The sequence below is a fragment of the Protopterus annectens genome, chromosome 17.part0 (assembly GCF_019279795.1).
Source record: "Protopterus annectens isolate FY-2018-M chromosome 17.part0, PAN1.0, whole genome shotgun sequence".
NCBI lineage: Eukaryota > Metazoa > Chordata > Ceratodontiformes > Protopteridae > Protopterus > Protopterus annectens.
Genome location: NC_056751.1, coordinates 676,549,613 through 676,565,385, shown reverse-complemented (window position 1 = coordinate 676,565,385; position 15,773 = coordinate 676,549,613). Strand labels below are relative to the sequence as shown.

The following is a 15,773-nucleotide window of genomic DNA, read 5'->3' as shown; positions in this document are numbered from 1 at the left end:
TTACATGCATGTCTGAAGAAGGCAGAGAAGTGTGTTGACTCCTGTTTTATTATAATATGAGGTTTAGGGTGAAAAAAGTGCGCTCATCTTTCTGTTTCCTGGGAATAATTATCCAGATTTAAACTCATGTTAACTGTCCTTTTATTACTGCATATGAAGTCTTATTAATGCGGTCTTCTGCTTTTGCTCACATGCTGCGTTATACTGTACAGCCTCATACGAAGCATGCTGTATTGTGTGACACTACAATAAACAGCAATGCTCTATACAGCACTGCATTGTAGCATATGTCACTGGACCTCTGTGTGCTGCAATACTACATTAGGGTACAGAAAACTTTTTATACGAACACTGACGGAACAGACAGTGCAGAGAATCAGAGAATGTACAAGGTATTTAGCCATTTACACTTTGTCAATACCCACCCTTAGACTTTACTTCCTTTTCCAAAGAGCAATAGGCTAGATATACTGGGGTAAATTTACGAATACCCAACTAATTGTCAAATTCGTTCTTAAAGAAAGATAGGGTGTCACATAATTTGATCTAGAGAAGAAATTATTTCCAAATAAGAGGTAGTTGTTTAGTTGTTGCATGACAAACCTGTCTGTCCACTGGGATTTGTTTATTTATAGAAGCATGTACAAATCTTTGATTCTCGTGTCTGTAGGAATGTTTGGTTTAGGAAGAACTAAGAGGTATTGGACTGCTGGATCACTAATATCCTGGAAGACTAGAACACTCCTATGGAGTTGCATGGAGTCTGTAGGACACTGAATTCAAGGAAAAGAGTTTCAGCCTGCCCTTATAGCTTAGGTCCTTTAGTCCCATGATCTTTTTTAGTCAAAATTATTTTTGTTATCTCTAACTGCATATGTTTAGTAAGGTACATCCCAAAGGGGGCATTACAGTCTATGATGGACCTGATTAGTGCAGAATATAGAATACTCAGATCTTATGTGGACCTGGAGGAAATACCCCTTGTGAACAGCAGTCCTTGATAGGATGATTTCCTGACGACTGATGCAGCCTGATGGTGAATGGAGAGGGAATTATGTACCCACTTTCTGGTGTCTCGTATCATTCTCATTTTGGAATGAGGTGTTTTCTATATCTGGTCTCACGTACCATTCTCATTTTGGAATGAGGTGTTTTCTATATCTGGTGTCTCGTACCATTCTCATTTTGGAATGAGGTGTTTTCTATATCTGGTCTCTCGTACCTTTCTCATTTTGGAATGAGATGTTTTCTATATCTGGTCTCTCGTACCATTCTCATTTTGGAATGAGGTGTTTTCTATATCTGGTGTCTCGTACCATTCTCATTTTGGAATGAGGTGTTCTCCATATCTGGTCTCTCATACCATTCTCATTTTGGAATGAGGTGTTTTCTATATCTGGTGTCTCGTACCATTCTCATTTTGGAATGAGGTGTTTTCTATATCTGGTGTCTCGTATCATTCTCATTTTGGAATGAGGTGTTTTCTATACATAAGCTGTGTAGAGGGTTTACTTACCAAATGCAACAATATTGCACTTTTTACCATTTAGCTTTAGTCCATTGTCAGTGCACCAGCTGTTAACATGTGTAGGTTCACTTTGTACCTTCTACGTATCAGAAGTGAATTCAATTATAACATCCAGTTTACACTCATCAACAGAACTGGTTAACCAGAGTTCCTGATCTTAATTTGTTGATCAGAGAAGTATATGCTAAATAGCTAAGATCCTATCACAGAACCCTGTAGTGGTTCCTTAAATACTCTCTGTGGTTGCACTTGCCAACATGACAGTGTGCGTCCTATTTTTCAGCCAGTTACGTATCCAGCTAACTGCATAGGGTTTGAATTGGAGTGCATATTGCTTGTTGATAATGTTGGCATGCTATATGACATCAAATGCTTTGGGGAGGTTGAGGTACGCTGTATGCATAGGGATTGAATTAGAGTGCATATTTCTTGTTGATAATGTTGGTATGCTATATGACATCAAATGATTTGGGGAGGTTGAGGTATCCCGTATGCACAGCATGAGCTTTAACCATACCGTGAGTTACCATCTTGAAGGAATTTACCAGATTTATTAAACAGGATCTACCATTAACAAAACCAAACTGCTGGGGTCAATGCTTATAAGATTCTTTTATATTGTAGTTTATCATTTCCTTGCCTTAGATAATGAGTCTGTATTTCCTGGGCTCCATAGTGAACCCAACCTTGCGAAGAGGCATCACAACTGCTGTGTGCCAAATCCTGGAGGCAAAGCCAGTGGATAATCTCAGGTCGAATAGTTGTAGGAGCGGGTCTACCCATGCATCGTTAGTGCCATACTGCTTCTCTGCTTAATCTAGCAGAAGCACGTCGGAGTCAAGCAGGAACGGAAATCAAACCAGAAGAAGATAAAAATCAGGCAGCAACTGAATGTGCTAAAACACAAAATAAGAAAGTAAGGTGAAGAACCAGATGAGAAGGCAAGAAATGTGGAAAATGCATAAATATAGTTGGAAGTACAGAAAACATCTGGGAGAACCTCATATTGCTCAGGAATGAATGCAGGAATGGTTAAGGAGTGGCAAATTTAAACCAAGAGATAAAAGGTTAATTTTGGTGGCCCAAGATAGTGGGCTACATACACGCTGGTTTACAAAGTCGATTGAACATGTGGGAGAAACAGATAAATATAGGTTTTGTAAAACCGAATTGGAAACAGTTGCACATTTCATTGCTGGTTGTGATATGCTAATGGCCGAAGGACTATATACTGAAAGGTATAATAATATGGCAAGACTGTTGCACTGGAGATTGTGCAAACATTATGGTAATGAAGTGGTTGAAAAACACTGGAAATCTGAGCCACAAAGCATCATAGAAAATGATGAAGTTTAATCACATGGGATCACCTATTACCAACAGTTCAAAAGATAGATGCTAGAAAACGAGATATAGTGGTCCATGAAAAGAATACAAAAGTAGCATTGCTCATTCAAATTGCCACACCCAGTGACTACAGTGTATTGTGTACAGAGAGACACAAAGTCATAAAGTAACAGGATTTGCTGGTAGAAATGAGAGCAATGTGGAAGAAAGATACAAAGACAGTTCCAATAGTTATAGGAGCAATGGGTCTTATAAAAAGAATCTACAATTGTATTTAGATATGTTACTAATACATGTAACCCCATATGAACTGCAGAAGGAGTCATTACTGAGCACATTGCAGGTGCTGCGAACAGACCTTTTGGCTGACATCAAAGATTTTAACAATACCAATTTCATGAACTTTAATCGTACTTTGACTTAGAAATTGAGAATGAGGCCCATTCCTGTCATGGTATTAGAAACCCAAAAGATTTGGAGAAATTTAAAAAACAGGCAGCCAGTTGTTTTATTATGTTCCATAGCAGATGCATTTTTTTTTGTTTGAAAGTACTTTTAACAAGTGTTTTTTTGTGATGATAGGAGTTTTACATCATTATGTATATGTGGGTTTGGTCTACCTGTCTTTCAAATCACATTAGCACTGAAGTTGTTTCAAAGTATATTTGGGATATCCACTGGATTAGAGTGGGTAGTGCCATTTTTGTTGAGTTCAGAGCAAAGTTTGTACTATTTTGTAACATTCTGATGTTGGTAGAGATGTGTAATTATCTTTTTCTTTTTATAATAACCTAAATTCAAAGGGGTGGCCATGGTGGTGCAGCAGTTAGTGTTGCCGCCTCACTGCAAGAGGTTCTCTGGTTCGATTCTCGGCTGGGGTGCCTTCTGTGCAGAGTCTGCATGTCCTCCCTGTGGTTGCGTGGGTATCCTCCGGGAGCTCCTGTTTCCTCCAAAATCCTAAAGACATGCTGTAGGTGGATTGGACACTCTAAATTGGCCCTAGGTGTGAGTGTGTGCGTGTGTGTGCCTTCTGTGGAAGATTGGGCACCGGGCTGGCAACTCAACACTGTAAATCTCCACTGCCAATCATAAGCGGACAAATGATCCGCTGTGGCGACCCCTGACCAGGAAAAGCCAAAAGAAGAAGAAGAAGATAACCTAAATTCAAAGGAAGCTTTAGATTTCCTGATGCTATTTTTCAATACCTTGAATAACCTTTTTTTCTCTTATTGTATTGATTATTTAAACATGTGTATCACCCAGGCTGGTTTACCCTTTCCTTTTTATTTAGTTTTGGTGGGAATTGCTATGTTTATGCAGTTTTCTAGGTGATCAATGCATTTGCTTGCACAATTACTAGTCACATCTACATACAATTTACTTGCACAATTACTAGTCATGTTTATATTTTAGGGGGATACAGTAATAGCTGAACTTAGAAAATTCATCATAGAATTTTAGGCAGCTGTAGATTTGAAGTCAATGAATATTTTGACATTTGCCTTAGCTGGTACAGAATGTCTGAAAAACGACTAACAATTTGTGGTCAGACTTGGCTGGGAAAGGGTATACCTGTGGGATAGTACCTATAGTCGCACTATTTGTAAGGACCAGGTCAAGAAAATGTTAACCTCTAGTGGGATCCTTAACTATTTGATTCCAGGAATTATTTTTTATGAAATCAAGAAATTTTGGGCTAAGCCAACATTTGAGGCCTAGGTCTCCCAGTTTATCAACTGATAATTAAAGTCTAGAAGGATGATGGAGTTTTTGAGTATATGAAATTTATTCAATATATTTAAGAACTGGGCATGGTTTGGGGGATCTTGTTGAAGGAGAGTCCTGTAACATGCTATGATCTGATAGCAGATTTTATTTAGGCTGAGATGAACCTTAATAATTTCCGTTTGTGAATCCCCATGAGTCTGTCTTGAGGTGTTTAACAAATATGGACACTTCACCATAGGTTCCATTGGGTCTAAAGGCATGGTAGGCATAAAACCCTTATATAGAAGGGGTGCTTTCAGTATTCTTAAACCAGGTTTCAGTAATACTACACATAAGAATGTAGTCCAAATGCAGAAGGACTTTGAGGTCAGACAATTGCTTCTTTAGAGTAGTAGTCAGAGTAGCACCACACTGATATTGTGCGGTGCTTTGTTTGTTGTGCTTTTTTTTGTGTTGGAAGATCCAGTAGCTGGACTCTGCCTAAAAGTGACACTATCGGGCAGCAAAGGCTTTAGTCAGCATGCAGAATCCTTGGAATGAGAGTTGCAAGCCATTATTAGCAAAGTAGGTGGGACTGTGCAGCAGTTCAGCCAGTGCTGACACATACTTGATCCCCCTTGACTGACACCAGTTACGGAACCAGTTGTTGAAATCAGTCATCTTTTCCTCATATCTTGACATTGTTCTTGGTGAAAGTATAATTCCGCTCAATAGCAGAGTATCTTCTGCACTTGTGACACATATGGAAAGCTGGGAAATATCTTTATGCATTTCCCATATGGCTTTGTGTGCCAGCTCATTTACATGTTGATGTCATAATCTTATTTGTTCATCTTAAAGGTCTTGATGGCCTTTAATAGTTTGGAGAGCTTGGCACTAGAAAGAGAACTCTCTGCCAGCCTATTTTTGTCCAACCTAGTGAGAGCAGAATCTGTTTTTCTTAATATGGTGTCACCAGTCTCCAGTATGTTATTGTTATTGGGGGTTTAAGAGTGATTTGTTAGCTGGGGGGGGTTAATGCACTAATTGTGGGTGTAGCAGTATGTGTTGTAGTACATAATTTAAGCGGAGACCCAGTCTGTTTGACATTGGAGGCTTAGGTAATGACTTTTTTACAAACTCAACATACAACAATTTTCCATCTATTTGTGTGGAATGCTGCTGGTGTATGTGGTATTCACAAACTTTTGTTTTGTTTTGGGTTTTTTTTTTTGTGAGAAAGTTGCCTCTTTTCTAGGTAAATATTTCATCACTCACAGGTAGCTTCTGATTGGATAAAAAATAATTAATTGTCGGTAAGTATCAGGCAATTGCTACACTGCCTACATACATCAAGTGTTATGAGGCTGTCAGCTGAGGGATTACAATCTGTCTCACCTTCCATTTAGTCCAAAAGTTTTAAAATTTAGGGAAGTAAGATGTATCTGAATGGTATTATAAGCCCTATCCATACATTTGTACTATAATTGTTAACTAGTGGAGATGCTCTGCTAAGGTGAAATCAGCTTAGAATAACTTAACTTGGTCCTAAATAAAGATGTAGCTCTTTTAGCACAACCTGCTAATGTGTGCAGCCCTGGCTAGGCTTGCTCATAGTCAAGCTTCATTCGAAGAGCCTGCACCTATTGAGTGCAGGTGTCTGTGCACTGCACACAGCACAATATGGTTGAGCAGGTGCCAGCCATTGTTCTTAGTGTTTATAAGAGACATTATTTTCATCAAGATTGAAATTGTACAGCCTCTGCCCTGCATTTTATTCTCCAGGCATGCAGATAGCTGTGCCCACATGACACACACAACTTTAGAATGTGTACTACAGGAATTGTTATAATAACAGCTATGGGCAAAGATGTGACGTACGCAGACTGTGAAGTAATTACAGAGATGTCTAGGGGTGTGTACCATATGTAGAAACAGGTATGGAAATGTGCATGGCAGATTTATGTGACAAAAAGTACGTATAGGGTAAGAAAGGCATCCCTGCTACCATGAAAAAGATTCTCCTTGGTAATTTCTCATGATATGGCCCTACTTTCGTACAATGGGGAGGAAATATTTCTAGGCTTATGATCACTCTACTCAGCACCATAGGCTGACACATGCATGACACACAACATGGCAGTCGTGTAATACTCACAGGAATGTACATATCATCCTATTGTTGGCTACATTGTTGTCATTACCTTCTACAAACATGAAACCGGCGCATATATTAATGCTATTTATACATCCAAATAATGCTGCTTTTCCTCCTAGTAATGTTGCTCAGATATGCAGTATATCTTCTGAGTGAGGAGAACATGATGCCATATCTCCAAGACCATACAGATTTTTTGCTATTTGTGTAGCATGCAGGCAAATTAGGTCAGAAGGCATGCATGTCTGTGGATAACTATATTGTGATCTGGTGCACCAGTGTCATAAGCTGCACCCTACTGCCCATGTCATTTCTAACAATTCATGCTTGCAGGCTCATAACCATGCTGCACAAGTCACATTACTGGCATACTTCACAGGGCTTCTTGTCCCTCATGAAAGTGACATCAATTGCACTGGAAGTTCTGGCATATGTCATTCTATGCTACTGCCTGCATAAAGTGAATGCATGGTATGCATAGAAGAGCACGATGATGCTTTATCGCCTCCATGACCATATAGGAAGTTCCTTCTAGGTCCCTATCATGGTGTGTTTGAGAAAATGGATGTATGGAATCACCTGGCTCAGGAGTTGTTCTCAGCTAAAGGCATCACCAGGACAGGGGAATGGTGCTGGTATCATTTTGATGACTCATGTCACAGGAGATCTATTGAGCTACCTGTGTGGGTAGTAGAGGTTAGGCAAAAATGACCCAAATCGCATATTATGTACTTTCTTCTGTTATTTAATATTTTGTGTTTCTTCCCTTATCTTGTTGGATTGGGACTGTTGTTACTGCTGGCAAATAATTGCCAAGCTCACTGTAGGAACTATTTCTGCTAATGAGTGGGTCGTCAATGTCAGGTAGAGGTGGGAGTGGTGGCAAAGCATATGATATGCCTACTACAGTTTATGTGCATTAATGAAGGGTCCTGTTTTCAGACAGGGTCATATTGTCCCATGACATAGTGACTTCACATTATCATGCGTATTCCCATGTATGCCTGTGTCACATTCACATTATATATCATGTGTGCAGTGGACACACACACTTGCCTACTTCCTATAATACAGCTCACAGAAAAGGGACAAGACTATTATTTTAGCATCTTACTTTGCAGATATCAAGGTTCTCTAGGCACCTTCTCGTTCATCTGGAACAGAATATGACACAAGCTTTGGTACCTTTTCCAAAAGGCAGAAGAGGCATGTGGCCAGCTATGGCTTGTTGCCTTAATAAGTGTTATTATTTCTCCCACCTATGATATGTGTCTCTGTTATTAATGTTCTTTGACTACTCTCATGTGGATTGAAGTATATTTACTGTTCTAATGTCTATTATTATTATTCTGTGATTGAAAGTATATATTTTAATATTTTATATGCATCTCTTCAACTTTGAATTTGCTTTTTGTACTTGTTCTTGTGTAATAATTGCACAATATTTTGTTTGCCTGTTTAACTGTGGAGCTTTTCTCCCCAGCCTTCCACTAAAAATGGGTTTCTAACCCAGTGGACTTTCCCGGTCAACAAATGTCAATAAATATAATAAATAAATAAAGTTATTATGCTATGCTTGTCCAGTTATTCAGTACAGTGTCAGGATCGATTCACTTATGAATACTTTCCGAGTGTATCTCTTTACTGCCAATATGGATGGTAGATCTGCTCCTAAGGCACCTCCTCCATGTCCCACCACTGCTGTGGATGTGGCTGAGATTCATCAGTTATTGAAACTGAAAGTGATAGTTCAGGGAGGGTTTCTGGTTCCTTAGTGGCAGGTAACCCATGTGCACTGGCTGAAGTGGACCAGCCACAACCAGAACAGGTCAAAGGATTGTAGTGCGTAAGAACTCAACAGATATATGGCCACACTGGGCACCCTTCTAGAGTTAATAACAGATCTGATTGATCAGAGTCTTCTTTACTATTGGCCCACCATGGGATGGTCTGCCCATAGCATTCACCACCATAATCCATCATACAGACATATATCCCTGTAATGCCCTCTGTTTTGGGACAGGGATGACATTGTAGACCCCATTCTATCTCCATCTGTTTGTATTCCTCTTTCTCTTATTTTATACTCCACACCTCATGCATTGTCCAAACCTGCAATTCATCTTTTCTCTAATGTCCTTGTCTGTGTCATTCCATTATCTTCTCATCCTGGTGTGTGCAGTTTCACCCCTATTTGTCTTGGTTGTTGTCTTTGTCTGTCAACTGTTGCACACTATACAGTTCCTCCATCTTACCCTGCTTCCCGTTCAACCTTTCCCCACTTCTATTTAAAAAGAAATAAGAGACTCTATCTCAACAGATATAAAATCGTCTAAGGCCAGCTTTGAGAGAAAAGTTGCACGGGACACTAAGGATAATCACAAGGCTTTCTTTAGTTATGTTAGGAACCTGGGTGGGAATTCCCAGATATGCTCAGAATTAGTCCAAAATGACAAAAAATACACCAAACCCACAGACATTGCCAACATCCTAGCTGACAGGTTCAGCTCAAACTCCCCCCCCCCACCAAAAGGGCAAATATTTATCCCAGCAGAGTGCTGCCCCCCCCCCCAACATCTCAGATGCTCAGGTAAGAGCTTCCCTCTCCAAAGCTAAAAACACAGCATCAATGGGACCAGATGGTGTCCCGGGCTGCGTCCTACATGAACTCCAAGAAGAGCTAAACCCAAACATAAAACTACTGTTCAGTCTTAGCCTTACTACAGGATATGTACCCAAAGAGTGGCGTACAGCAACAGTGGTCCCTCTCCACAAAGGTGGTGCCTCAACGGATCCTGGAAACTATCGCCCCATAAGCCTGACTAGCTTAGTCTGCAAAACTATGGAAAGGATCATCATGGACCTCATAAATAAAGATATTGGGGACCTACAGATACTAGATTCTACCCAGTTCAGCTTTGTTAAGGGCAGATCCTGCCTCTTAAACCTGGTTGATTTCTTTGAAACAGTCACCAAGGCCATTGACGAGGGGAAGGTGGTCCACACAGCCTATCTGGACCTCGCAAAAGCCTTCGATACAATACCCCACTCGGGCATTATAGATAAGCTCACCAACTTAAATATAAACCCTTATGTCACTAGATGGGTTGCAAACTGGCTCAAGGACAGAACCCACATGGTTAGAATTGCTGGAGCCATGTCAGACTCCAAACCAGTTACAAGTGGCGTCCCACAAGGCTCAGTCCTGGGACCTCTCTTGTTCGGTATATATTTCTCGGAGGTACAGGCCAACACGGAAAGACTGTGGCTGACTAAGTTCACAGATGACTACAAACTGGGCGCCATATTTGACTCTCCAGCCGACACAAACATCCTCCAAAAGGGCCTCATAGAAACAGACAACTGGTGCCAGAGCCATGGCCTCAAGCTAAATGCCAAAAAGTGTATAGTCATCCCCTTTGGCAAAAACAAAGTGCCCACAAATTACCACATAGGTGGTAATCCATTAAGTACAGAAGAAGTAATTAGGGACCTGGGGACCCAAGTTGATAGCAATCTCTCATTTGACAACCATGTGGCCAAAGTGGTTAGAAAAACATTTTATATAGCCCACCTAATCATGAAGGGATTCACATCTAGATCAGAGGAGGTCATCGTGCCTCTTTACTCATCCCTCATCAGGCCCATAATTGAGTACAATGCTCCTTTTGGGATGTACCTTACCAGACACCTGCAGCAACTGGAAAGACCCCAAAAGTACCTCACCAAGAGGATCATAGGGCTCAAGCAGATGCCATATGCTGCCCGGTTAAAGAAACTCCAGCTCTACTCAGTGGCATACCGCCTGCTCAGAGGCGATCTGTGCCTCACATATAAAGCCATGTCCAACCCGGAATTAATGGACATGCTGCACCTCAGAAAATCCAAATCCCATCGAGCTACGCGTTCGAGAGACTTAAACCTCAGTACTGAAATAAATAGGACATGCTGGAGGGACAGATTCATAACCCAGAGGCTCCCTCCCCTCTGGAATAAAATCCCAGTCCAGATTAGGCAGAATCCCTCATTGACTCTCTTCAAGAGGAAACTTGATGAGTGGATGGGAGATCGTAGGTTTACCCCGAGTATCACTTCTGTGTCACTGTTAGACAGAGGCACAGTATACTAACCTCGAAAAAGGGCATAGCAAAATTAATTTAAAATGGGTGGCGAAAGCCAAACACACTCTGGCTAGGCTTGTAAATGCCCTAGGGCAGATAGCCTAGTATGAACCTATGAACCTATGAACCTATGAACAAAAAAAGTTTCTTGTCTTCTCCCATCTTTCTATCCATCCTTCTCATTCCTATATATTCCCCTTATTTGTAACCCTCTGCTCAATCTTCCTCTTTGTATATGTGGTATTCAGACACCTCATCATTTAAAACAGTGCACAAGCTGCTATATTTTTGTGCTAACCACAGTAACAAGAGAACGTAGCGTCTATAAAATATATGGTCCTGTATGCCCTTTTCCTTCTGTTTTATGAATCCAGCAGGTATTCACATATCTGAGCAGCACAGCAATGTAAATGCAGACAACACATGGGTACTTAACAGTAGGCCATGCTTGGTGCAGTACAACTAATGGATGTGAAAACGCATGCAGCCTAGCTGCTGTAAGCACTGCTTTATTTCAAACTACATGGGCCTGAGTTAACTGTACCTGTTCTTGTGAGATTGCATGATGTAGCACAAGGCCCCTCCTTTTTTTTTTGTTGTATTCATGTCACTGCACAGCTTTCTCTTCTTGCACTGTTAAATTGCATGGCTTGTACCATGCACCACCTTGCTCATTGCGTGCCCTGACACACAGCTATCTGCTCATAATCACTGTATGCTTTCATTAATTATCTAACTATGTTGCCACACAGTACTGCATATCTGAGCAAACCTTGTTCCTTATTTATTTATTTTTTTATTTAATTTTATTTAACATTTGTTAACCGGGAAAGTCCGACTTGGAACAAAGCCAATTTTCAGCAGAGGCCCAGAGAGAAACACTCCAGATGCATGTCTTTGTAACATGGGAGGAAACTGGAGCACCCAGAGGAAACTCACACAAACACAGGGAGGACATGCAGACTCTACACAGAAGGCACCCAACCAAGAATCAAACTGGAAAACCTCTTGCTGTGAGGCGACAACATTACAGCTGCACCGCTGCACCATCCTTAGTGTTTCTAGGGTTTTTAGGGTTTCAAGTCTACATTAGTCGATACTTTCTGATGTACCAAAATTGCATCTAAAATACATTTTTGACACACAGACTAATTTTCTTATGAAATGCACTTTTTAAAATTATGATAAAAGGTCTGGAAGTAGTAAACAGGTTTCCTTAAAGACCATGGGTCACTTTTTATGGCAAACTGAAGTTGGCATCTCACTGGTGGGGAATTGCACTCTTACACTATAAACTGACACACTATACTATTTGTGGTGTATAAACCAAATGTTTTTAAGTTTGTTGTTAAATTTGACCCTCCACTATTTGTAGAAATTTAAGCTAACTTATGTGATATCATAATAATTTGAGTACAAATGCAAAAATAGAATGTGTGCGGTATTCAGACATCTCATCGACTAAAAGACCACACAAGCCAGTTTATTTTTGTACTTAACATGGTGATACCTTAATTTTACACTATATAACCTGTTTTTGAGCTAGAATCATGACCTAAATATATGTGCTCACTCACATGATAAAAAGTACCTTGATTTTATTCACCCATAATGCTTTGCTACTGTGCAAAACAGTAACCAATTCACCCATGACATCATTTCAAATGTGCAGGCCTACTGGCAGTATGAGTAAATGGGAGAAAATGAATAAAAAATGCAGTATAGACCTTTATTTATTTATTTAGTTAGTTATTTTAAATTAAAGCATGACTTTATTGAGAACAGTATAGCAGCTAATAAAATAAGATGCTAATCTACCATGTTTGGAAAAATATCAGAAGCTATTCAATTTCATAGAAAAATGGGGCATTTAAAAAAAATTGCATTCTGGTGTTTCTGGTATTTTATTTTGCACTCATCTCCTAAATGACAGCTTCTAAATGATTTTAATCTTTTTTTTTTTTTCAGAACTAGGTGCTCTTGAAAATCTCAATCTGCCGTTCTCATCAGAAGAGTCCACACAGCCATAACATTTGAATTTTCTTTGATTTGAAAAAGCATGTACAAATTGCTCATTGTGTATTTAAATAAAATAACAAATTGGAAAAAAAAAACAGAAAAAGGTTATGAAAAAAGCATAATATACCCATACCTGCACACTGACATTTTTGGGTCATTGCTCAATGCCTCTTAGAACTTTTGTTTTTTGGGAAAGATGAAGAAAGTATCCGGACAATAACTTCTGGGAAAGAAAGATGGAAAGTTACCCTCCTCTGTGTAATTTCTTCCTATTTGCTGCATTGTACAATAATACTCCTATATCTTTTACCAGCTTTTACTATTTACTGTAAACGTACTGACACACAATAGTACTCAATTGCTTCTTCATTTCACAGCACCTGTATAAGATTCATAAAACCATTTCTCTGTTTTGTACCCTATAACAATTCACTGCTAAATGAATTAAAGGTATAAGTATATATGTCTAAACCTATTCTCAGACATATTTTCTCATGTTATTCTTTTTTTTCTGCAAACACAATTTAACATTTAATCTTTATGCTTCCAGACTTCATTTAACACATTCATTTTAATAATAGTCAACCATAAAAATATTTATTAAGTGAAAGTTTATTAAAATGGAATCTTTACTTCTGGAAACTGCTTAAAAGAAATTGCAGCCCGAGACTGAATTTTAATATTTGTCTGCACCGTACAGTGTTAAATTTTTTTTTTTAACTTAACAACAGTTTCTAAGTTCTCAGAAATTCTGCCTCCTGTGGCAATGAAACTTATCTTCTTCTGAAACTGCACATCTTTGGCATTGTAGTGGGTAAAAAGAGTGACACGGGTGCAAAGAATTCAGTCTGGATCAAAAGCCAGAAAACAAAATGAAAGCCAGACTAACATATAGTACCACTATTATTCTTCAAGATCTGGACAGACAAGATCAAAGTTCAAAGATTTGTGTATCATGAACGTTTACACAAACTTAACATTTCTCAAAAGCTGCACTTGTGTAAGTGATGGAGAATTTTTGCTTAGTTAATACAAGATATGATTACTACCCAAAGCAAATTATTATAATATGACTGCTGTTTTGCATTCAGTGTGAAACAAAAATTATGTTAGTTCTTGCTTTTCTCCAAGCACTTCACAGAAGAAAGTGAGTTGATTAACATGTGAAAACACAAATCATGAGATAAGCATAAGCAGCATATAATGCCTGACAGGGTGGGCTTTATTGGGAAAATAAGACTGCACATTGGTGTTGTGAGGCCCATTGCTACAGTTGGAGTGTCTCTCTACCCTGGAAAGGTCAGTTTTTTCCTGCTATAACACTCATCTTGGACAGAATTATTATGCTTAAATAGTAAGGTGTTAAATTGTTTCATATTAATTTTTTATTAGAATATAAAATACTTCCTCCAGCTAATGTTTCACAGTTCCTGTAGAGTAATGTCCCTATGCTCACACACACACACACACACACACACACACACACACACACACACACACACACACACACACACACACACACACAAGGATTAATATAAAAAAGTGGCTGTATTTGCTGGGTGCATTTGAGTGTGTATATATTCATGTGTGTTTCTGTACAAATATGTTTGAATCTGTCTGTCTGCCTATGCCTCTGAGTGTGTTACTTTCTGTGTGTGTGTGTGTGTGTGTGTGTGTGTGTGTGTGTGTGTGTGTGTGTGTGTGTGTGTGTGTGTGTGTGTGTGTGTGTGTGTTTGAGTGTGTCTGAGTGTGTATCTGTGTTTGTGAGTAATTCTGTGTGTTTTACAGTTAGGATAAGGGTTAGGTAATGGGATAGTTTTAGTGGGGTGTGTATGCATGAATGTATGTATGTATGTATGGGATGATACCTGTGAGTGTCCTAAACTGTCTTGTTTTCTGGTAATGTTTTGAAAACATTTTTTTTAAGTTAAACTGTAGAGTTAGGTTTGGGGCAAGGTTATGGGAGTGTTAGCATACATTACTAAGGTGGTGGAGTGGGGTGACATCCTCTTACCCCCTTAGTAATGCATGCTAACCCTAACCATATGCCAAAAAAAAACATTGCATGACACTGTCACTAATCACACAAATTAGAAAATATGGTTATGAAGGAGATTTAGCGTAAATATAACAAAAGTAATGTGCTTTCTTTTGGCGGTCTTTAGTAGTGCAGTGTTGTGTGTTTTTGAGATTGTGGCATTTGGAAATATCGAATATTTCATGTATCACACAAAGCAGACCCCCCCCCATATCTTCCATTTTTTCTGTTTTTTAATGTGTGCTTTTAGGTTACAGTAGTGCTTTCTTAGTGGTCTTAGCAGGCTCTGTTATTGTCTAAGTTTTTGCTAAATAAGAGTTTAGATAGTTCTTGACATACTTCCAATGACCAGAATGAATCTGCAGAATGTTCACATTTTTAACTTACATTTTTTGACTGCTCCTTATAAAATTTGCGGTTTTCTGGCAATCACTGAGGATTGGAGTGAAAGAATAATGGTAGATATTTAGGTTTCAAGACTTCATATCCTTTGGGAAATGTTTGCTCATGCAAAGTCAGTTATTCTAGCAAATTTCTATGTTTAGAAGAACAATACTTAAAATTTGTTCATGATTTTAGAACTGCGTCCCCAGTAATGTTTGGCTTTGTCCACAGTTCTTGCTGTAAGAAGTTGAACGGTATGTAACGGCATGTCTCATGGGATGTTTTTTACTGTAGCTGTATGATACCAATATATCATTAGTCAGGCACTTGGAGAAGAGGGGTAAGTCAATGATTTCCTAACAAGCTCCTTCCTGTACTCCAGGGTTTGAATCCTGCAACTTCATATACTGACTGTGTGACCTTGAGCAAGTTGTGTAATCAGACAGTGCTCTGGTACAACTGGAAAACTAG

At 39.2% G+C, this 15,773-nt stretch overlaps 1 protein-coding gene across 3 annotated transcripts in view; it reads left to right on the top strand.

Moving 5' to 3' along the window:
- LOC122791248 (galanin peptides-like) overlaps nucleotides 1–13,355 on the top strand; it is a 156,603-nt gene extending 143,248 nt beyond the window's left edge. For all 3 annotated transcript variants that reach the window (XM_044058919.1, XM_044058921.1, XM_044058920.1), the window contains one exon: nucleotides 12,830–13,355. In XM_044058919.1, coding sequence (XP_043914854.1) covers nucleotides 12,830–12,891 — 62 coding nt within the window. In that variant the 3' untranslated portion in view covers nucleotides 12,892–13,355. The remainder of the gene's footprint in view (nucleotides 1–12,829) is intronic.
- Nucleotides 13,356–15,773: the final 2,418 nt, after the last annotated feature.